At 33.5% G+C, this 20,593-nt stretch overlaps 1 protein-coding gene across 1 annotated transcript; it reads left to right on the top strand.

Moving 5' to 3' along the window:
- Nucleotides 1-2,104: 2,104 nt before the first annotated feature.
- Nucleotides 2,105-10,360, top strand: LOC123550347 (uncharacterized). The gene is made up of 4 exons (XM_053544922.1): nt 2,105-2,475; nt 4,662-5,195; nt 6,754-6,867; nt 8,629-10,360. Exons 1-4 carry the CDS (start codon nt 2,412-2,414, stop codon nt 8,934-8,936), a joined length of 1,020 nt encoding a protein of 339 aa, XP_053400897.1. The 5' UTR covers nt 2,105-2,411; the 3' UTR covers nt 8,937-10,360.
- Nucleotides 10,361-20,593: the final 10,233 nt, after the last annotated feature.

Below are 20,593 nucleotides of genomic sequence, written 5' to 3'. Positions count from 1 at the left end.
AAAAGGAATGGCTGATCGTCCGATACTACACTATTATGTATATTTCACTTGTTTTTATCATGCTAGTACAAAGATGACCCTTTTATACGCATCTGTAGCAATTTTTTGACTTCATTAAGATATATCGACAAAGATTGTTGATTTTCAAATGGCTTGACCGTTTTTGTTATTCTACATGGCAGCCATGTTACCGGAAATCTCAGGTTTGTATTCCTCTGTTATATACGGGAACACGTTTATCTGAGATTGAATCTTGCAAAACGGGAAAGATTATAGACTTTCTCAATACTGATATAACACTACAATCAAAAACTATAATTGGGGTACACTTAAAAGACATCGTCCGTTTTTTTTTTGTCCGGCAGCTGACCCCAACTTGACGCGTATTATTTCTTCAAGTGTGATATTTTCATTTAATATTCCGTTATGTGTGAATAACGGGTCGTTCATGCGAAGTACTATTACTATTTATGCAACTTTTTCAATTTTCGTCGTCACTATCGTATAAATTGCAGAATTCGGGTTTTTATTGTTTGGAAACTGTATTTTGGTCCTTTATGATATCACCGTGAACATTTACAATTTCAACAGGGGTCGAAATATGTTTTCCTGGTCCGGATTTTTATATTTTACCCCAAACATCTGTTGGGTTGGGTCGGTTGTTGACATGTCCTCTACGGGTTGCATATATCTATAAGACCTCTTAAAACACTTTTTATTTGGTGTGCATTCTACACCATAACTCATTCATTATCTCATTATCGTACTGTTTCCTGTTTTCATACCCTTAAGTAGCCCCCTTTGTTGTGCTATGCATCTTTCTACGTTATGTTTCGTCATGTGTATTGTCACAAGGTTTTATTTCATGAAGTATATCTTTTTTTCATACAAAAGCTCAGACTATTTCTTTTTTCTTTTTTCTTTTTTAATATGAGCGATATAGTTCTTTACGGGAATATCTTTCAATCTGGTATTTAAAATATGTCAAACTAACGTTATTAAACAATTTGATTTTATATGAAATAAAGAACAGTCAAATATGTTGGTGTGCAACCTATAGCTTTATAATACTATAGAAATATTACAAATCATATTCTTTAAAATGAGGTAACAACCTTTTGAAGATACGTATTATTTTGTATGTATAATCACTATTTACTATACGTTTGTTTAAGTGTATAAAATTTTAAATCTACAGCTTGCAATTTAGATATTTCATTTTACGTCAATAATATTCATTACTTTGGTTTAAATAATATTTTATTCATCACAATTCATTTACAACATGTAAATATACCAAACAAAACGCATACAGGATTGAGTAGGAAGCTGAAAGCTTTTTTGAAACTCTCTCCTTCATTACTTTGTTTGTCTAATGAAAACATATTTGAATTTTGTTTAAATCTGAAGCTTTTTAATTTTCGTAGCGTAGCGGTATAAACATTAGTTTTTATAAAAAATGTTACGTCTCATTGCATATACATATTATACGTGCCAGTAGATAAAAAACTGTTTTATATGACTTATATTACACATTGCACACGGCTACGTCCTTGTGCCATATTACCGGCAATGTAAACAGAGAGCGCGGGGAAGGGACGTGAAAACAAGTAATAATCAATATTATATTTGCTTGAAAATCGGTATGATAGATCAAGTGTTTTGTTTGTTTTATACTGAATTCACATTTTGATGAAAAAGTAGGCGCTTAAATATTTTTAGCAAATCAAAAAGTCTTAACTGCGCCATATTACCGGCCACAGGGCTATTAATCAGTCCTGTGTACGAGTATCTTACCATAATATGAAATATGTATGAAGGTTCTTCCAACCAGACAAATTTGTTTGGATAGGCAAAATGTATTGCTTTCTTTAAAAAAAAAAACGTATACAAAATTGGCTAGTTTCCATTTTTTTAAAGTTAATTTGCGCTCCCGATACTAGCGTTATCAATATTATTGATTTGAACGATATTTAAAGACCCGCCACAACCTGGTAATCTACTTTTCCCTCTACCTTAAACTTCATGAAAATCATTCGGATGATACAAGTATAATACAACAATAATACAAGATGAAAGGTGGACATTTTAGGCTCGTCATGAGTTAAAGTGTTTTCACAACTTCATCTGCAGTTCTTTTTCGGCTCAGTTAAAAACACAATCATAGATAAATATTTATGTTACTTTCTAGAAAGTAAGCTTGGTTTAAACGTATCATAATTCACACAATGGAAACATAAGAAGTTTAATTATTCTGTGGTTGGTCTTTAAACAGTTTAAAACAAGAATTTGTTCCTGGTTGGTTGCAACGTAGACTTAAGATTATATTACTTTTTAACTCTTCTATATTTCTATAAACCTGATGAATATATCTATTCACTTTTAAAATAAAGACGAACATTTAAAGAACCATGCGAATCTTAATACACGTACTTGTTTCTCTAGTAATTTGGACTTACGCTTTAGCACATAGAGGTATGTTTATCTTTTACAATGAATGTTATTTCCTAAAATATTAAAATATCAGTTCTCAGTTTCCTTATTTAACGCCCATATACTGGGCGTGGGATATACATCCGGCGCTCACTACTGCCCCGTGACCATTACATACATACATACAAAGAAATTTAAACAGCTTTGAAAGTGAACACTTATAATGATAAAATAAACAAGCTAACGAGCATCGTGGAATTGAATAAGATATAAGTAAAATACCAGTAATAGTTCATTATTATTCAGCAATGAAATACTGAACACGATATCTAGTAAAATAAATTAAACAAATAAATTTAAATAGCTTGAGCTAATATCAAAGTAAAGCGAACCGATATAAAAAAATAAGGCTAATACGAAAACGGGAGTCAAGCATTTTCATATTTTCTGTCGAGAGTGCCAATACAAAGTAGATTTTACGCTACTTTCTGCATCCCTCCCCATTTACTTTGAGTTAGTTTTCGTGGCTACCGTTTATTCAGGCTGACGAAATTCAAAGGCGGTACACAATTGTTTTTTTCCTGCTTATAACCTTAGGACGGCCAGCCAAATCTCGTCAGGCATATATATGTTTTTGACAACACAGAAAGTGACATCACTCGACCTTCAGCTATTTCCGGAAGTAAAGAAAATGAAAGTAGAAATGCTAAACTTGAAAACGAAAGCCGTAATTTGATTCGAAGATAGTCAGGGGTCACGCGCAGGGGTCACCCCGTCTAAATGTACATGCGCATGGACTTCTTCTTCTTCTTCTTTTGTTTTTGCTATTTGGGAGTCAATTTTCAGCACTTTACGAATTGAAATTACCTGGGCTTTAGTACGGCATGTCAGCTTTTCATATACGAAAAGATATTTGAGCTCGGAGTAAACACAAATCCCACAGGGGTCCGTAACGGACCAAGGGTACATTGATAATTTTGGAACGTCATCAAATCGCTCAAAATGTCATTTTTGATGTTGTCTGAGAGTGTCAGTATATGCCTCAGATGTAAGACATAACGGTGTTTGAGAGCTGCAGACCTAGACTTTTCAGAAATATTATCAGAATAAATTTCGTGTAATAAATGTTGTTTCTAAGGAAGCGTAAAAGGGCCATCAGACGCTAATATGTTTTAGTATGTTAAGGCTGCGGAAAGTATATACAGATTTCCTAAAATGCATTTTAGCTTAGCCATTTTTGTCTCAAACGTAAGTATTTGTACAGACTTGTTATAAAATGTCGAAAAAGCACCAATTTTTAGATAAAAATGATTTTTCTAATACCTTAGGACGGCCAGCGCATATTTATGCAATCTCGCCAGGCATATATATGTTTTTGACAACACAGAAAATGATGTCATTCGACCTTCAGCTATTTCCGGAAGTAAAGAAAATGAAAGTAGAAATGCTAAACTTGAAAACGAAAGCCGTATTTTGATTCATAGATAGTCAGAGGTCACGCACAGGGGTCACCTCGTCTAAATGTATGCGCATGGACTTCTTTTTTTTCTTTTTTGCTATTGAGGGATCAATTTTCAGCACTTTCTTTACGAATTGAAATTACCTGGGCTTTAGTACGGCATGTCAGCTTTTCATATACGAAAAGATATTTGAGCTCGGGGTAAACACAAATCCCACAGGGGTCCGTAACGGACCAAGGGTACATTGATAATTTTGGAACTTCATCGAATCGCTCAAAATGTCATTTTTGATGTTGTCTGAGAGTGTCAGTATATGCCTCAGATGTAAGATATAACCGTATTTGAGAGCTGCAGACCTAGACTTTTCAGATATATTTTCAAAATAAATTTCGTGTAATAAATGTTGTTTCTACGGAAGCGTAAAAGGGCCATCAGACGCTAATACGTTTAGTACGTTAAGGCTGCGGAAAAGATATGGGTGCGTTTGTGTTATTGTGTGTCTAAGACGGTGTCTTACTGTCTTCTATGTTATTTAGTTGTGTGTTTGTGTGTTTGATTTTGGTACATGAGTGTCTGCGCTTTTGTGGTTTACGTTGTAGTGTGACTGTTATTACGCAGAATTCCCTTTGTATATTCATCCTTGTTCATCTTTTCGATTAGTTTTCAAATCTTGAATAAAAATTTCAAAAATTACGATGTGTTAATATAATAATTTACATTTTTGTAAAAACGATAGCTGTTACGTTTATTGTATTGATTTATTTTCAGAATTAAGGACTGACCTGAAATGCAAACCGTATAGGGCTTACATTATCTGGGATATGTATAGAGAAGAGGGTTCATTTTATGATCAAAGAACAACTATATCACAACTTATAAATGCATCGCTAGAGGGCTCAGTAATACGTTTGTCTGTGGTTGGCGCAACATTAAATCGTACCTATAATTTTATAAAAGATGATTTGAATTCCAGTTGGACGGAATTGATAGTTCAGATTAAACCGGGAAATATAAGTCACAAAATCCCATACACTGTTTTGAAGACGGAAGTGTCTGATACATTAACTCACAGCAATAGTTTGAGAATGTCAGAGGAGTTTTTCTTAGTTTTGGATGGAAGATCAAAGTTAGAAAAACCGAAGAAGACAATGAAAGCGATGAAAGGAAAAAAGACGTATGTTGTGTTCGCAGAAAACAGAGAGCTACCGGATGCTTGGACCAGGATTGCTACTGACGAAAAACATGTACTAGAAGACATTGGGAAAACTGACCTGGAAGAATTTTTGAATAGTGTTTGTAAAGGTAATACTAAACGGTTAATAAACAACTTCGGTGTGCCTTCTGGAGATAATTGCAAACCAAGTACAAAGGCATCAGCCCCGGGCCATGGTGAAGCTAGGTGTTACGTTATAGCCAACTGGCACATTTATTGACCTATTAATTTATTTATTTTTTTATTGTAAATAACATGAGATTTCCTTTGTCACAGTGCATCGGTATCATGTGGGCATGTCAACTAATATTTGTTTAATTTAATTCTAATGTAAACATGTTACCTTTCACAGATGGGTGTAAAATATTAAGATTATATGATGATATGTGGTGTGTCTTCAGATTATGGTACACCCCAGTCTGACCTTTCTACGTTATTCGTTACTGTATGAGACAAACGTCAGAATGCGCGAACGTTCCGTCAGACTGAGACTAAACATGGTAAATTTTAGTACGCAGAAATGCAAGAGTATGGTCATACTAACTGATGACGGTCGTATACATTTGAACAATTTTAAACATCGTATTTTATTTTTTATCTTATCAAGAATTTCGTTTTGAAGTAGGCAAGATGCCATATGATATTGATAACAAATGTTAAGGATTTCCGCTTAGTCGGTGTTTTATGTAGAAAAATGTGAATAGATTTCATATTTCGGATGTGCTGCTCTATACACGATAGTTGCAAATATGAATTGATGAACTGTCTAAATACAAATGATATTGTTTAGATGAAACACTATAAGCACATAGCCCCCTTTGACTCTATGGGTATCGCACAGTACTAAGGCGCTTTGAAATGTAAACAAACAAAACAATAGCATAAATTTAAGTCAATACACTAGGTTTACAATGCAAACAGTAATTACTCGTTGGTTGAGCGGTAACGGTATTCGTGTTACACTTTTTCGTCGGAGGTTCGATTCCCATACCCGTAAAAATATTTTGAAAAATGTATTTATTTCCAAATTTTATCAATACGATTCAAATAAAACAACACAAGTTGGTTAATCTAGTAAACTAACTTGTTCACTAACTTATATACGTTACCTTTAAGACGTAATTATGTTTAAATACGCATCATCTTTAATATGATCTAATGTTTCTGAAGCTTTTGTAAATGAATTAGAAACCAGAGAAAAACTAAACTTACACAAAGTATTAAATTAAACATATGTTATATGCAAAAAAAAAAAGATGAATGATGCAAGGTTCGAACCATCAAAGCTATCACTACAAAATGATTACTTGTCTGGCCACTCTACCTACTGCGCCATCTAGCCAGCTATTGAACTTTCTTCCAATATATTTTGTTTTAAAAGAGAGTGCTAAGTACTGATTGTTGATTTACATGTTGCTAAAAATAAAAACGCCATAATACTGTGCGGTACTTATACATTTCATTCCCTCTAGTGACCTATATTTGTTTATTTTTCATGATCAGTCTTGTTTTATCTGTAAGGAGATCTTTTAAAATCATAAAATCATGAGTAGGTTCATATACTTTCTACATACAATTAAATGATACATGTGAAAATAAGATTTCATAAAGCGGGATACTTTCCTATGATTATATATCTTATTACAGATTCGAGACTGTATTGTGACACGAATAAGTACTGGCGTGACAACAGCACGTGTTATAGATGTTCGTTTATATGTTCCCAGATACCCTCTGAATATTGTCAGCTTGCATGTCCGTGTAAGTATTTTAAATCATGTAATAGTATATATTTGAATTAAATGACCTGAAGTGAAAAAAATGTAAATGCGTATAATATTAAACAAAGGCCTGAATGGCCTGAGTCGGCTAATGATTGATGTACTGACAGTATAGTCTACCAGTTTCAGTTTGTTTTTAGTTTTTTTCTTAAAATTTCATAACACAGCTCGATATTTACCCAAAATATTATATCCGGATACGATTACACTTTTCTCCAGTTTGAACAATATATTTTACAAATTGTGATGATACGAAGACATTTAGCAGCAATTGGCAGTATCTGACATTGAAGTTTACGGTTAAATTACCTCTTATTTAAATCTTTTCATAAAAAAGTTGTTTCGTTTCGTGAAAGCAGAAAAACATAGACGATCTACTTTCGATTTCAAAAACTACAAGAAAATACAATTTAATGTTTCGCCGATTTGTTTATTTCTCGAAAAATAAGAATTAAAATCATTTTTAATATCAGTAGTAACTAAACAAACCAGTAAGAGCTTCTTCTTCCGATAATTTATCCGTTTACTGACTGCAAAATTCAACCCACGCAAAGTTTATAGAAATCATACGATGCGTGTTTACGTTCAATGTGGGAGAATTAAGGCTGATCGGCTATGTTACCTAACGCATCCAGACGATTCAGATTTTGTTTTTAAAAAAGCATTGTGTGCGTTTCTGTAATTTTATATACGTTTTATACGCTTAGAAATTATTAGACATGCGTATTTGCATTATTTCTATACGTAATTTACGCTAATACGCATCTTATCTGGAGCCCTGTGGAACTATTTTTTGTCTTTCGCTGGATGTTACCCAAGCTTTGTAAGCCTGCGCAATTCTTAAAATGCACATTTATGCTTAATGAGTTACATTCGAGTATTGCACAATTACAAGTCATAAATATGACAGATTACATCGTATATTGGTCATAGCAAAGGGAATTGACACAACTTAACTTCATTCATGCAGTGAACTATTTGAAGTTTGAGAAATCTAATGGAACTACATCCCTTCACTGTGTTATTTGGTCCATTTAGAGAATCGTTGGATAGCAAGGACTCGTCAAAAGGCTTTCAGCCTTTAGCCGACTCAAAAACAAACTAGAATGGCTGCTCTGAAAAATTAATATTTGCAACTTGCAACAAAACTGCGTAATAAAACAACGAAAGAAAAATATGTAAGTAAACTTGGTAACCTTCACCTAGTGCATGTCGACAGTAAAATGATGCCACGATTCAACCTTTTCCTTATTGTTACCAATGCACTGGTGATAAAATGTCCGCACTATTTAAAATACTTTATGTATGCATTTCTTTCTCACATTCCTTATGATTCTTGAATTCTTTTATCGACTTCAGTATTTTCTGACGGTACTATTTATCAATATAATTCTATAGTGTTTTCATGTTAGTTACAATCTCATTAGAGACCGCTATGATGTTATTCACTTATGATTTATCTATACAAACATGTTTTTAGGATTATCATTTCCATATCAGATATAGGCATATGCAGGTCAAGTCACAAGTAGTTCAAAATAATAAGTCCATACCCATGCCCTTTGTCAGTTAGTATCGTGGTTAAAACCTTCGGTATACGTAAACATGCAATTACATATTATTAAACCAAACGGAATCGAAATCGACACACACGTACACTTTTTAAATTACACATGTATATTGAATTATCGATAATCTAGTGTGAGTCAGAGTTAACCAAAATCATACTTTTTCCTTTTAGACTTTGAACTGAAGACTGGATGTGCTGGCAATTCATATATGGCAACTGAGCTTAACGATCATATAAAACGTTTATCTTACATCGAGATTAGTTTCTCCATCATTATGACAAGTCTACTTATTTTAATTGTTTGTATCATATGTCTTGATCTAAAGATTAAGCATCTTAGGAAACTAAACCGTGAAAAGAATGATATTGATGATGCAGCCAACGAAACATTGCTAGACAAGGATGTACAGGAGGACATTCCTCTAAAAACGTTAAAAAAGACAAATAAGGCAAAAACACAGGAGAAAACGCCTAAGTAAGATATAGATATTTGATCGGCTATGCTATTTCTATCAGAATCAAAACGATGTAAGTGATATGGAGTAAAGTACATGTGATAAGACATGTATTCCTTGTGATATCGTACACTAGTTCTTTCCAGTGGCAATAAGAATATGTTTTCAGCTTGTGAATCGCTAATAATTTGAACTTGATTGAATCAAAATTATTTTATGTAACGGAGACCTTTATCTTGATCATTATTCTTTTTAGAAATTAAAATATATATCTTCATTGAGAAATTTTTATTGGCAAAAAGAAAGATGCATGAAAGAACTGTTTCACTTGACAACTTAGGTTTTCATGCAGCATATTCTTTAACAATCTTTTGTTTAACCAATAAACACATGGTTTGGTTTCTCTTAGCAGCATTAAACACCTAGTTTGCTTTTGTCGGCGGTATTGGAATACTTAAGGATGTACGAGCGTTTTTTTTTTCCAGGATATCCGCCATTTTGAAAAATGTTTCTCCGAATAGTGCTTTCTAACAAAAGTTTTGCCAAAAATTAATGATAGATAATTAAAATATGGCTAATAATGTACCATTTAAGCAAATAAATTCTACTTTTTGCGAAAAAAAATTTTTCACCCTTATTTTTGGCTGGTATTTGCCTAAAATTGATGTAAGATTTACAATGGGGTAGGGGTAGGTAATGTCAAATATCTATTAAAGTAGATTAGGTTTTGTTTTGAAATTTTCCTGACTGATGCATATAATAATGAGCTATAACTGAAATAAAAGTTTTCAAGATAGCACATTATGTTATCTAGAAAACATATATTGAAACAAAAAGAACAAAAAATATCAAAATTCACCAATTTTTAACAGTTTTTTCTTAATAAATCTCTTAGATGCACGGTGACCCCAACTTTTTTTCTTTCCATTTTGAAGCATTTTTGTGGGTCATTAAAGCTGCAAAATATTTTGAAAATCTTAACGTCAGAATTTTTTTTGTAGATCTAAATACGTTTTTTCCATTGACAATAAAGTGGGTGGGATAATTATGTCAATATGTGAAAATGAAAGAGAATTGTTAGTGACATTTATGCTTATATAATACTGGCATCACCTTGTATTCATATTAACCTGTAATACCTGAAATTCCTATAACATTAAGTGGGATATTATATGTTTCATAAAGTATCACCATTTTTCTAATTTTACAAAATTTCAGAAATGCTTAAGCAGTGGGTGAAGAAAATGCCCTATAAAATGAAAACGAGTTCGGTGACCTATGTTTTTTCTTCTCTTGTTTGTCTTGGAAACAAATGTTCTTCAAGCTCTCAGAGTATGAAAAAATTCTTTATGTTAGAAAAAATTCGCTCCTACATCCTTAACACACGTACAGTTTATATTCTAGATGATATCATTTTCCTTCTATCGTGATATTATTAAACAGATTGATATTTAGCTTTGTTTATACGCATTTATTTTGGTTTCAATGTGATGAAATCCTCACGCTTATTTGAACTACCTTCGAGTTCGTTTCCTGGGAAAACCAACACTATGTGTCGTATTGATCCCAGTTGAGCTTGAACCTACGATCACAGATTTGAGCATCCAAAACCTCAACCACTACAATACCGTCCCATTAAATCTTTAAGCATGCTTAAGTACTTTCTTGTAAGTCACACAGGATTTTATCGTGGTTAGCTCGTACTAGAAAAACTTATCTTCATCTACATCTACGGGGATACCACCAACAATCAATTTCTGATCATAACTGGGAGGTCGGGGGAGTTGTTAAAACATGTTGCTATGTTACATGATATATGGTATGCATGTGTTAAGAGAGTACGAGCAGTAATATATACACCTTTGTTAAAAATAAAAACAGGATGATGACATTAGATAAATAGGGTGATAAGAAAAATGTTCACCTCGAGATATATGAATATCGACCAAGGCGCAAGTAGAGGTCTATATTCATATTTCGAGAGGTGAAGATTTTTCATATCACCCTCTAAGGAAAAAAGCAATAATTATTTTGTTATACAGAAATGACATAAAGGTAAAAACATTTACTGGAGAATCAACATAATAATTAAAATGATTAATCTAAAAACTAATTACTAACCAAATAATTAAGACAGAGTTAATGAGTCTTTACTTATTAGCACTCAGGTGGCGACTATGCTGTGTAATAAGACTTCTTTTGATAGATTTATTCGAGAAGTTTGCATATCGCTGACCCCTATATTTTTGCGCATATTTCAACATTGCGACAATGCTGTAATCACCAGCGGTAGCATTAAAACAAACGGCGATAACTTTATTATTTCTAAACGAAACATACAGCTTATTATCTTAGTTAGATCATTTCCAACTTGATGGTGATAGTTTCGATTCAATATTTGATAAAAACACGTAGAACAATTCATTTAAAAAGGAAAATCGGCCGGGTTCACACATGAAAGAAATTAAATCCTAAAGTATATAAGCGCCGCGTCTTAAAAGTTAACGTCTCAGTCTTGTATCAGTCTCTCAACGGGAGATAGGAAAAATAATAACACATGCGCAGAAAAACAAAATAGTGCTATTGCGCATGTGATATGAAATAATACAGCAAATCACCTGCGCAGAAACTGAAAATAAAGATTTTGCGCATGAGATATAAAATTACTTGGGAATATGATATATTATTCATGTTTAATGGGAAATGTGAACTGGACATTTATGTGAGGTATAATAAAAGTACATATACGAGTCTAGGTCAGATGTGAAGCACTGAAGGTTCACAATGTCCTTGATGTTATAAGGCAAGGCGTTCCAGTATCTGATCGTGCAGGGGGAAAATGAGTTCAAACGATATTGTGTTCCTGAAGATGATTTTCTTCTTATACACCAAACCACATTCTTCTTTTGCAATTGCAAATTTGTCTTTACAAAATCCCGGCCATTTTTAAAAAGCCGTTTTGTAACTTAACTATGACACTTAAGATTGAATCAGGGCAAATGTTTATAATGTTCCTATAATACTTTTAAAAATCTATTTAAAAGCATCCAAAACAACGAAGCACTTTAGTAAAGTATGTATAACCTTGTTTTAATATTATTGTTTCTGCTATTTTCAAAAATAGGTAGACCATAATTTGGACAGTACAATGGAAAGGCTATGTAACTTATACATATGTTTTTTTCATAACAGAAAACTGTAGGAATGAATCAGTCATATATTATATTCAGATCAACTCCTGAAAAGAAAACTAGAACAAATTTAAACAGAACATGGAACTACAATGGTTTAAAATATCCGGTAGTACTACTAACAAATACCTGGCTTCAAAATGATAACAAATGCAATCAATTCATGTCAAAAGAATTGATAATAATCTTCCAGTTTTTATAAATGTTTTTTTTGTTGTTGTTCAAAGTCTTATTAAATGGTTTAAGTCACTCATGTCACGTAAATGTTATTACCGTTACTGCATATCGCGTTTTGCAATCGACAAACGGAATCCTATCCACCCATCGCTGGATAAAATCTACATTTATAACACTTAAACAATTCTCTGGCAATATACGCAATTAATAAATAACATGCACAAGTTGGGCCAATCAAAGTTTAAAAACTTCGAAGGTGTATATTTGAAACAAGGTAACAATCGACTGGTTTTCCAATTGATGATATTTTTATATTGGAACGGGAAATCAAAAGTCAATAGTAATAAAATTAAAGAGACTTGTCGTGAACAGGAATATAGATGCATATGAAAAGACCGGTCCGTTTATCCCTGTGTTGTTAGTTCAATAAATACAAATACGTAATTATGTTATTATCTTAAATATAAAAAATAGGATCCCACCTGTGGTAGTTTATACTTGAAATAAATAAAGTGAAAAAGACAAGCTGATGTACTTTAAAGGCACTGGCCTCCACATCGTTCGACAACAAAAAAGGATTGTTTTAGATATCTAAAAATTAATGCTACATTTTTTAAAAATGCTTTGAAACTTAATTGCTGACAGACTATATGTTACGGAAACACATGAGAACTAGTTGCTTTTACTACTTTTTAGGATGAAAATTGAAAAGTGTTTATAAACTACCTCAATTCTAAATATCTATATTTAACGTGTATTCAACAATAAATCCTCCATAGCGCTACTGGTAACGGCAGCAGAAAACCTTTCTACTGTCGTGGTAGTCCGGGTTCGATCCCGACGAGGTCATTTTTTTTCTTCTTGATTTTGAATTTTTAAAATAGTTTAGAAACAAAAAATCATTTTCTAATGTTCATATGACAAAACTTCAATTTGAAAGAAATATATTTTAGCCAAAATCCGGAGGTCAGTGCCTTTAAGAATAAAGTAAGTAGATGTAGCAGACTCGTATTAAATACACAGATGCAAACAGAGACACTTGTCTCCAGTAGTCAAGATTTGAATTTTTCAAACTGATAATGACACATTGAATACCTTAGATCTCTTTTAAAAGTTAAAAGCGATAATGACGCAGATTGTATAGATCGACAAATCTAAGGTCATGTAAACTACGTTAGAGTTGTATCGAATTTCAATCAATTCCTTCATGATGAATCTGTATCATAATGAATTATTAGAAGAAGAATACATGTAATCATTTGCACATCAACAAATTCCTTACTAAAAAGATACATACTGACTAATGCGTATAACTGATAATAAAGGATTCATAATCAACTGGTAATAAACTATTTTGCAGCCATATTTACTTCCATTTCGACAAATTAAGTTAATAAAAAATCAGCGTACATGCTAATAACAATAATAGTCGAATACTAAAACGAACATTTTTAACTAGACATTTCATTCCCGTTCATGGCTTATACAAATTCAAAAACTAAAAATTCTTACAACATGTACAAATGTATGTTACATCCAATTTTGAGGTGTATTTTGACCTATCTCTCTTATATTGTATTTTTTTTCATAATTGACCGTAGGGAAAACCCAAGACCACTTTTCTGTGGTACAACATGTTACTTTCAAATTTTAGGTGTAATTTAAGGTATCTCTACCTGGTAAGGGTTTTTTTGTGGATTTAGAAAAAACAAAAAAACTTACAGTAATTACTATACAACCACAGAATTAAAATTCCATTTGCAAATACAGGTGCTAGTGTAAAGAAATTTGTTAGGACGGGCGTATATTGTGACATTCTGGCACTCTTGTTTTGCTTTTAATATTCTTCCCGAAGGGAAAGCATATAGTTGTCGCTTCGTCCGTCCATTCCGGAATTCTTGTCTGGAGTAATTCTAAGCAACTAATTCTAAGAATTTAGCGAAGCTTCATAGGAAGAGGAGATGCGCAATTTTACTTCATGTTTCGATCAGATGATTTTTATCACTTTGTTATTGCCATTTTTGGTTATTTTCAACATAAGTGTACTACATTTGTACATTACAATTCTTGTCAGGAGTATTCCTCAGCAACCACTGGTGGTAATTCACTGAAACTTCATAGAAAGCTTGAATCTCAAAAGGAAATGCACATGTTATCTTCATATTTCGGTCGGTTGATTTTTAAATGAGATACAATGAGATACTGCCCTTTGATTTTTCAACATTTGTAAACTTTATAAATGCCCCCAGTCAGCGAATTTCGCTTTTGTTCTTTTAGTGTTTTGGAGAGCATTTTTCGGTTTAACCGATATTTTCTTGTTTGTTTTCTATTGTGCTATTTTCTATAGTAATTTAACCACATATAGCTATAGGCTCTATAGTATATATCTCATACTTGATTGTATCCTATCCATCCATCTCAACCGTTTAAATGGGGATGGAATCATTACGACTGCCTAAACATTTCCTATGTTTCTACCATTTTCTGGCAATATACGCTATTAATGAATAACATGCACATGATGGGTCTATTTAAAGTTTTAAAACATGTCTATTGATTGTCTGATTCAGTGTCGAAAATCGTTTGAAGTTACATGGGTACAAAAGACATGCTTTAGGTGAATAAATGGATGCATTCACGACTGACCGCCATTCCCTGTGAATTATACTTAAAGTACCTAAATGGTAAAGTAAATATTTCTGTCACTGAATGCATATTCGTAAACATGAACGCGACACAAACAGTTGCTATAAGAATGTTCTTTGAAACTGCCTGTGTAGTCAAGAAAACACATTATCTAGTCCTACGGCTAAATCCATTTAAAAATTCTACTGCACGTATACCAATATTGTACATTTTACCTAGTCAGTACATATTTAATATTAACCATGGACATTACTGCAAATATGCATTATCTGCCTTTGTATGGCAGCATTCATGCACAACACCCTGAAAAGATTAATTTCTCATAAAATTCACATTTTTTATAGTAGTTATAATAACACCATTTAAACGTTGTCTTGAGAAATGTTTGCTGTTCTAACCATGTAGCTATATTACAATAGTCTATTTCGGTCTTCCTATTCCGATTCGTTCCGATTAATTGGATCGGAGAGTGATCAGAATTGGACCGATTAATCGATTCTGCTTCAGCCGTCCGATTCTCATCATTCTTTATTACAATATTGTCCTGGTCAATCGATATGTGTATCACTAATCAGAGCCGCTATCTGTCGATATTGCCATATCATTAACGTGCATTCGATTATCAGTAATAATAGATATATATTTAGCAAATAATCAAGGCCTTCGAGTTGTTTATCGTCTGATTTACCACGGTTCAGAGTTCAGATGCGTAGGAATTGAACCACGAGCGCGTTAGCCCGAGTGGTTAAATACTGAAGCATCTGAACGATGAACCGTGGTAAATTAGACGATAAATAACAAGAAGGCCTTGATTTTTTTCATTCTGACATGCTCATTGATATATTTTAATAGATATTATACTGGACTTCGTTTACGCGAGGAGTAATGTATCGAACGTCATGCGGCAATATGACGTCATAATTGACGTCATAATGCTCTCTTACCGGTCCGCGCGTCAACCGTTGTTTATCGCAGAATATATAGAGCTTGATTTTCTTCTTTGTTTAACTGGAAATCATATCGAGCCATGTTAGAATATTTTATATATATTCATATCGGCAAACCTATAAACAACATTAGCAATGGTAGCATACTATAAAACATGAAACGACAAACTTAATACAATATACGAAGGCTACATTTCTGAATTTTGGTCACGTGTACACTTCGATTCTGAAAATATGTTTAATGTTGACATAAGGTAATAATCGACGGGTTTTCAAATGATGATATTTTATTAATGGAACGGGAAATCAAAAATCAATAGTCATGACGAGACAACTGTCGTGAAGACTTTTAAACTTTAAAGGTAAAATAATAAATTTTTAATCTTTAATTTCTAGTCATTGCATCAGATCTTGCTTGTGCGACCAATCAAAAAAAAAAAAAAAAAAAAAAAAAACCTGGAAAATGTTACGGTAACATAAAAGTTTGGCAGGATCATCTATTCGGGTGGCATTTTATCAATGTAAAGTATGAAGCTTTATCAGGAAGGAGTTCCTTCTATAGACATTTTATACAACGATTTTCAGAGATAACAATGGAGTAAACGAATGTATGTGATTGCAAAGTCAGGTATTGCTTAAATTTAGATAGAATAAATAATATAAAGTGTTTACTGAGTATTTGTAGTTATCTAGGAGTCAACCTGTGCAGTGTCGATACATTTTTAATCGGCCACGCAGTGTTTGAATATCTATAGCTATTTGATTGTTATTTTTAAGGGTATTAGTCCGACCGCTTAGCTCAATTGGGAGAGCGTTGGTCTACGGTTCGCGGGGTCGTGAGTTCGATCCCCGGGCGGGGCGTATGTTTTCCATGACAATTTGATGAATGACATTGTGTCTGAAATCATTCGTCCTCCACCTCTTCTCATGTGGGGAAGTTGGCAATTACTTGCGGAGAACTGGTTAGTACTGGTACAGAATCCAGGAACACTGGTTAGGTTAACTGCCTGCCGTTACTTAACTGAAATACTGTTGAAAAACGGCGTTAGACCCAAAACAAACAAACAAATTAGTTTGGACAATGCTAAGATTAAACATTATATTTAATGGTGACATAATTATAAAACAGCCCATAATTGAACAGATAACTATAGATAAGTCGCGTCATTTTCTAACAAATTGCAACTTTAAACGCAGCCTTACTTACAGTATATACGTCAATTTGTCACCGTTCAAATATCTGGCAAAGTTAATCTAGTTACGTTTACCTTTATACAAAACGAATTCGGATTATGAAATTTCACTCGATAGATTGTTTAGTACTATCAAATTATTTACTAGATAATAGATACATGTTGTCTGTTTGCGTAGGACATACATTAAGAACGGTGAAGGGTTATTAATCAACCATGTTGTCAGTATGTCTTTATTTGTATTTCTTTGTATTTCGTCTACTGCTTCATGTATATGAGATATTAACATATCTGTTTATATATATGTTAGTCTCTTGTATGTACAAAAATATAGAACATATAAAATTACATATTAATAAATGTCTATTGATATGAGTTAAAAGAGACATAACAAAGATTCAAAACACAGACATTGATACTTTGCAAAGAAATAAAAGTGCATCTTTGTAAATAGTTTTGGTAAGCGGGAGCTTTAAAGTAAATGGGTAGGGTAAACTAAATAAGAGTTATACTAGCATTACTTAAATAAACAAGTTAAAAAGCAGCTAACATAGCTCTAACTTCGCTGTAGCGTAAATATAATGAACTACAACCAGGAAGTAGTCAAATGATTTCATTCTATTGGTTTATCTGTGACAGACATTCAGTTAATACACTATGTCATATATGGACAGAGACATATTATGGCAGTGCATAGTTTACACCCTCCTGGCTATTTAACGAATCAAATACGAGAATTCAATGAAGGTGGGTACTTTAATGATAAAAAAGCTAATCGTTGTAAACATATCCGATCCGAGTGTGTCTCGCTTCGGGTTAGTTTATAAATGGAATAGTTTTAATGTGATATTTAAAGTAAACATGTAAATGTTCCTCTCATATTAGATCAAAATGTTCTGATATTCCTTAAACTTTGTATGAATGTGCATTTAGCAACAACAGACAACACCTAATAAAATTTCCACATATATATAGGTGCTGTAAACTTGAATTTTTTGCCGTTCTGAAGTTTTTAGTCTAAGTGTTAGACTTTTAGTATTGATGCACGTCTTTTCATAAAAGATGGTATACATTCTGCCTTTTCGAAAACTCTTGTTCTATCTATTTAAAAAGTTTAGCGTCCCATCATTATAAGGCCTTAATAACAGTTAATAAAATGTGTAAAAAGATCCGTTGGAAGAATAGAACGTAATTAAACATGTACATAATAGCAGACTGAGTACATGAAAGAAAGATAGCTTGTTCTATTGTATCAACAGAACTTAGTTACAGGTAACAATTTTAAATCTGTTTCAAAAATACAAAGAAGCATTGCCTTTTGTGATAAACTTCGACTAGACGAGTTAGCAAAGGCAATACTTAATTGATATATATGCGAATGGAATTTCAAAATGATATATTAACTGTGCTGGTATTTCAAAAATGTAGTTTTGTTAGAAAAAATATTAGCAGATTTTTCTATGTGCCGTATAAAAAAAATATGACTTAATAAAGTGTTTGAATTCAAGTTTGCTACACGATGCTCAATAAATCTTTTCATAACTTAAGATTTTATTTTTCGTTTTACACATTTCGAAATAATGTTCTAGCTTTTGATAATATTTCGTAGTGTATTAAATTTTGTCGAAATCTCGAGTTTCATTATGAAATTAAGGTACATTACTGGTATGTGTGTCTGTATATACTTGCACTGTTTTATATACTCAAATTTGTAAATTGAACTCGATCCAGAATGCGAAATAGCATAAAATAATCGTAACGTTATTGATTGCTCGCAGAAACTAGTAGTTAATTTGATCATCTCTTTGGGGATAGTACTGTTAACGTAACCAGCAAAACCTATTTCTACTTTTCGCCAACATTTTTATTGTTTTCATGATGTATGTGGCACCGTTATTTGTCGCAACGTCGCTAAATGTCGCAACCACCGTTAAATGTCGTAAGATTGGCGTTAAATATCGCAACCACCGCTAAATGTCGCAAAGTCATCTGCCGCTAAATGTCGCACCTGTAACATTAAATATCGCTTACATTTGCATACCGTTATATGTCGCAACACCAAAGCTAAATGTCGCACGGCAAAATAAGGTAAGTTCAACAGTCTTTACAACTTTGAGATAAGATTGGGTGAGTGCATGCTTGCATGCATGAGTATGCAATATCAGGACTACGTGATTCTATGTTTAGGTCATGAGACATTAACCTTTCATGTCGCGCCTTGTATCGCATCGACCTTGAAGAATTTCATTACACAGAAGGCTGGAATGCAGAAATAGTTGACTGGGGGTGGGTGGGGGCACAAGTTTAGAACAAAGACGTCACCAGCGGTGTGCAGTAGGTCTGAGAGTGGCCTCTTTCCGTATTGGGGATTGTTTCTATGTACAGATATGAAATGTTGGCCTGTGACGCTTTTTTGGTCTAATTTTTGAGGAACTTGACGGGTACTCCACTTCATTTTTTTTTTTAGGGGGGGGGGGGGGGGGGGGGGGGGGAGGATGGGGTTAGGAGGCTCATCCTCTGGAACATTTTGAAATACAGGTATTAAATGCTTGGCTCTAGTGCATTTTTGTTATAAATTTTGATGTATGAGATGGGGTACACCTGTCATTTTAGAGTTGAGGGGATGTCAGAGGTGCTCTCCCACAGAGAAATTTTGAAAATACACGTATGAAATTATGTCAGGGGTTCACCTCCTGGGAAATTCTGAAATATAGGTATACAATGTTGACCTCTTGTGCGTCTTGGGTATAAAATTTGAGAAATATTATTTCAAAATATTCTGGTGCAACTTTCATTAGAATTTGTCACTTTTCAGCCAACTGTGGGGTTAGGGACTCGACCCAGGCCACGGTCCGGGCCTGTTACACAACATGATGCTCAACAGTGCGACGCTCGACATACGATACGACGAGCGACTATACGACGCGACATCGTGACATCAATGTCGAGCGTCGTGTCGCATTGTCGTGTGTCGTGTCATACTGTCATGCTTCGTGTCGCATTGGCGTGATTGGAGAGCATGACATGTAATCACGAATTAACGACATCAAATCTCGATTGCACGATACTTCTTTTCGAGAGCACGACTTCTTATCTCGATAACACGTAATCCTACCTCGAGCGATCGACATCTTATCTTGAGCTCACGACTCCTTATTTCGATCGCACAACATCTCATTTCGATTGCTCGTGATAAGTGAAAGAAACAACATAAGTATGCGTCTCATACACACCACAGTGTTTTACTAAGATATAACATTTGTTTTAGACAGTTGTGGACAAGTTACTTTGACGATACCAAATATAACAAGAGATAACAAGAGCATCGCAATATACGCCCAAAGGTTTGACCTTTGACCCCTAAGTGTAACACTGAACTTGAAGCGAACCATCCAAAACATGCGCTATACACGTCGTCTCGATGTGTTGAACATTTATGCCAAGTTCCTTTAAAGGCGGCTTAGCAGTTCAAGTGTTACAGAGCGGACAACTTGACCCTAAGTGTGATCCTGACCTTGAAGCAAGTC

Source organism: Mercenaria mercenaria, chromosome 6 (assembly GCF_021730395.1).
Source record: "Mercenaria mercenaria strain notata chromosome 6, MADL_Memer_1, whole genome shotgun sequence".
In the NCBI taxonomy this organism is placed as follows: Eukaryota; Metazoa; Mollusca; class Bivalvia; order Venerida; family Veneridae; genus Mercenaria; species Mercenaria mercenaria.
The sequence above is the reverse complement of the archived record's forward strand: the minus strand, read 5'-3'. Positions and strand labels throughout refer to the sequence as shown.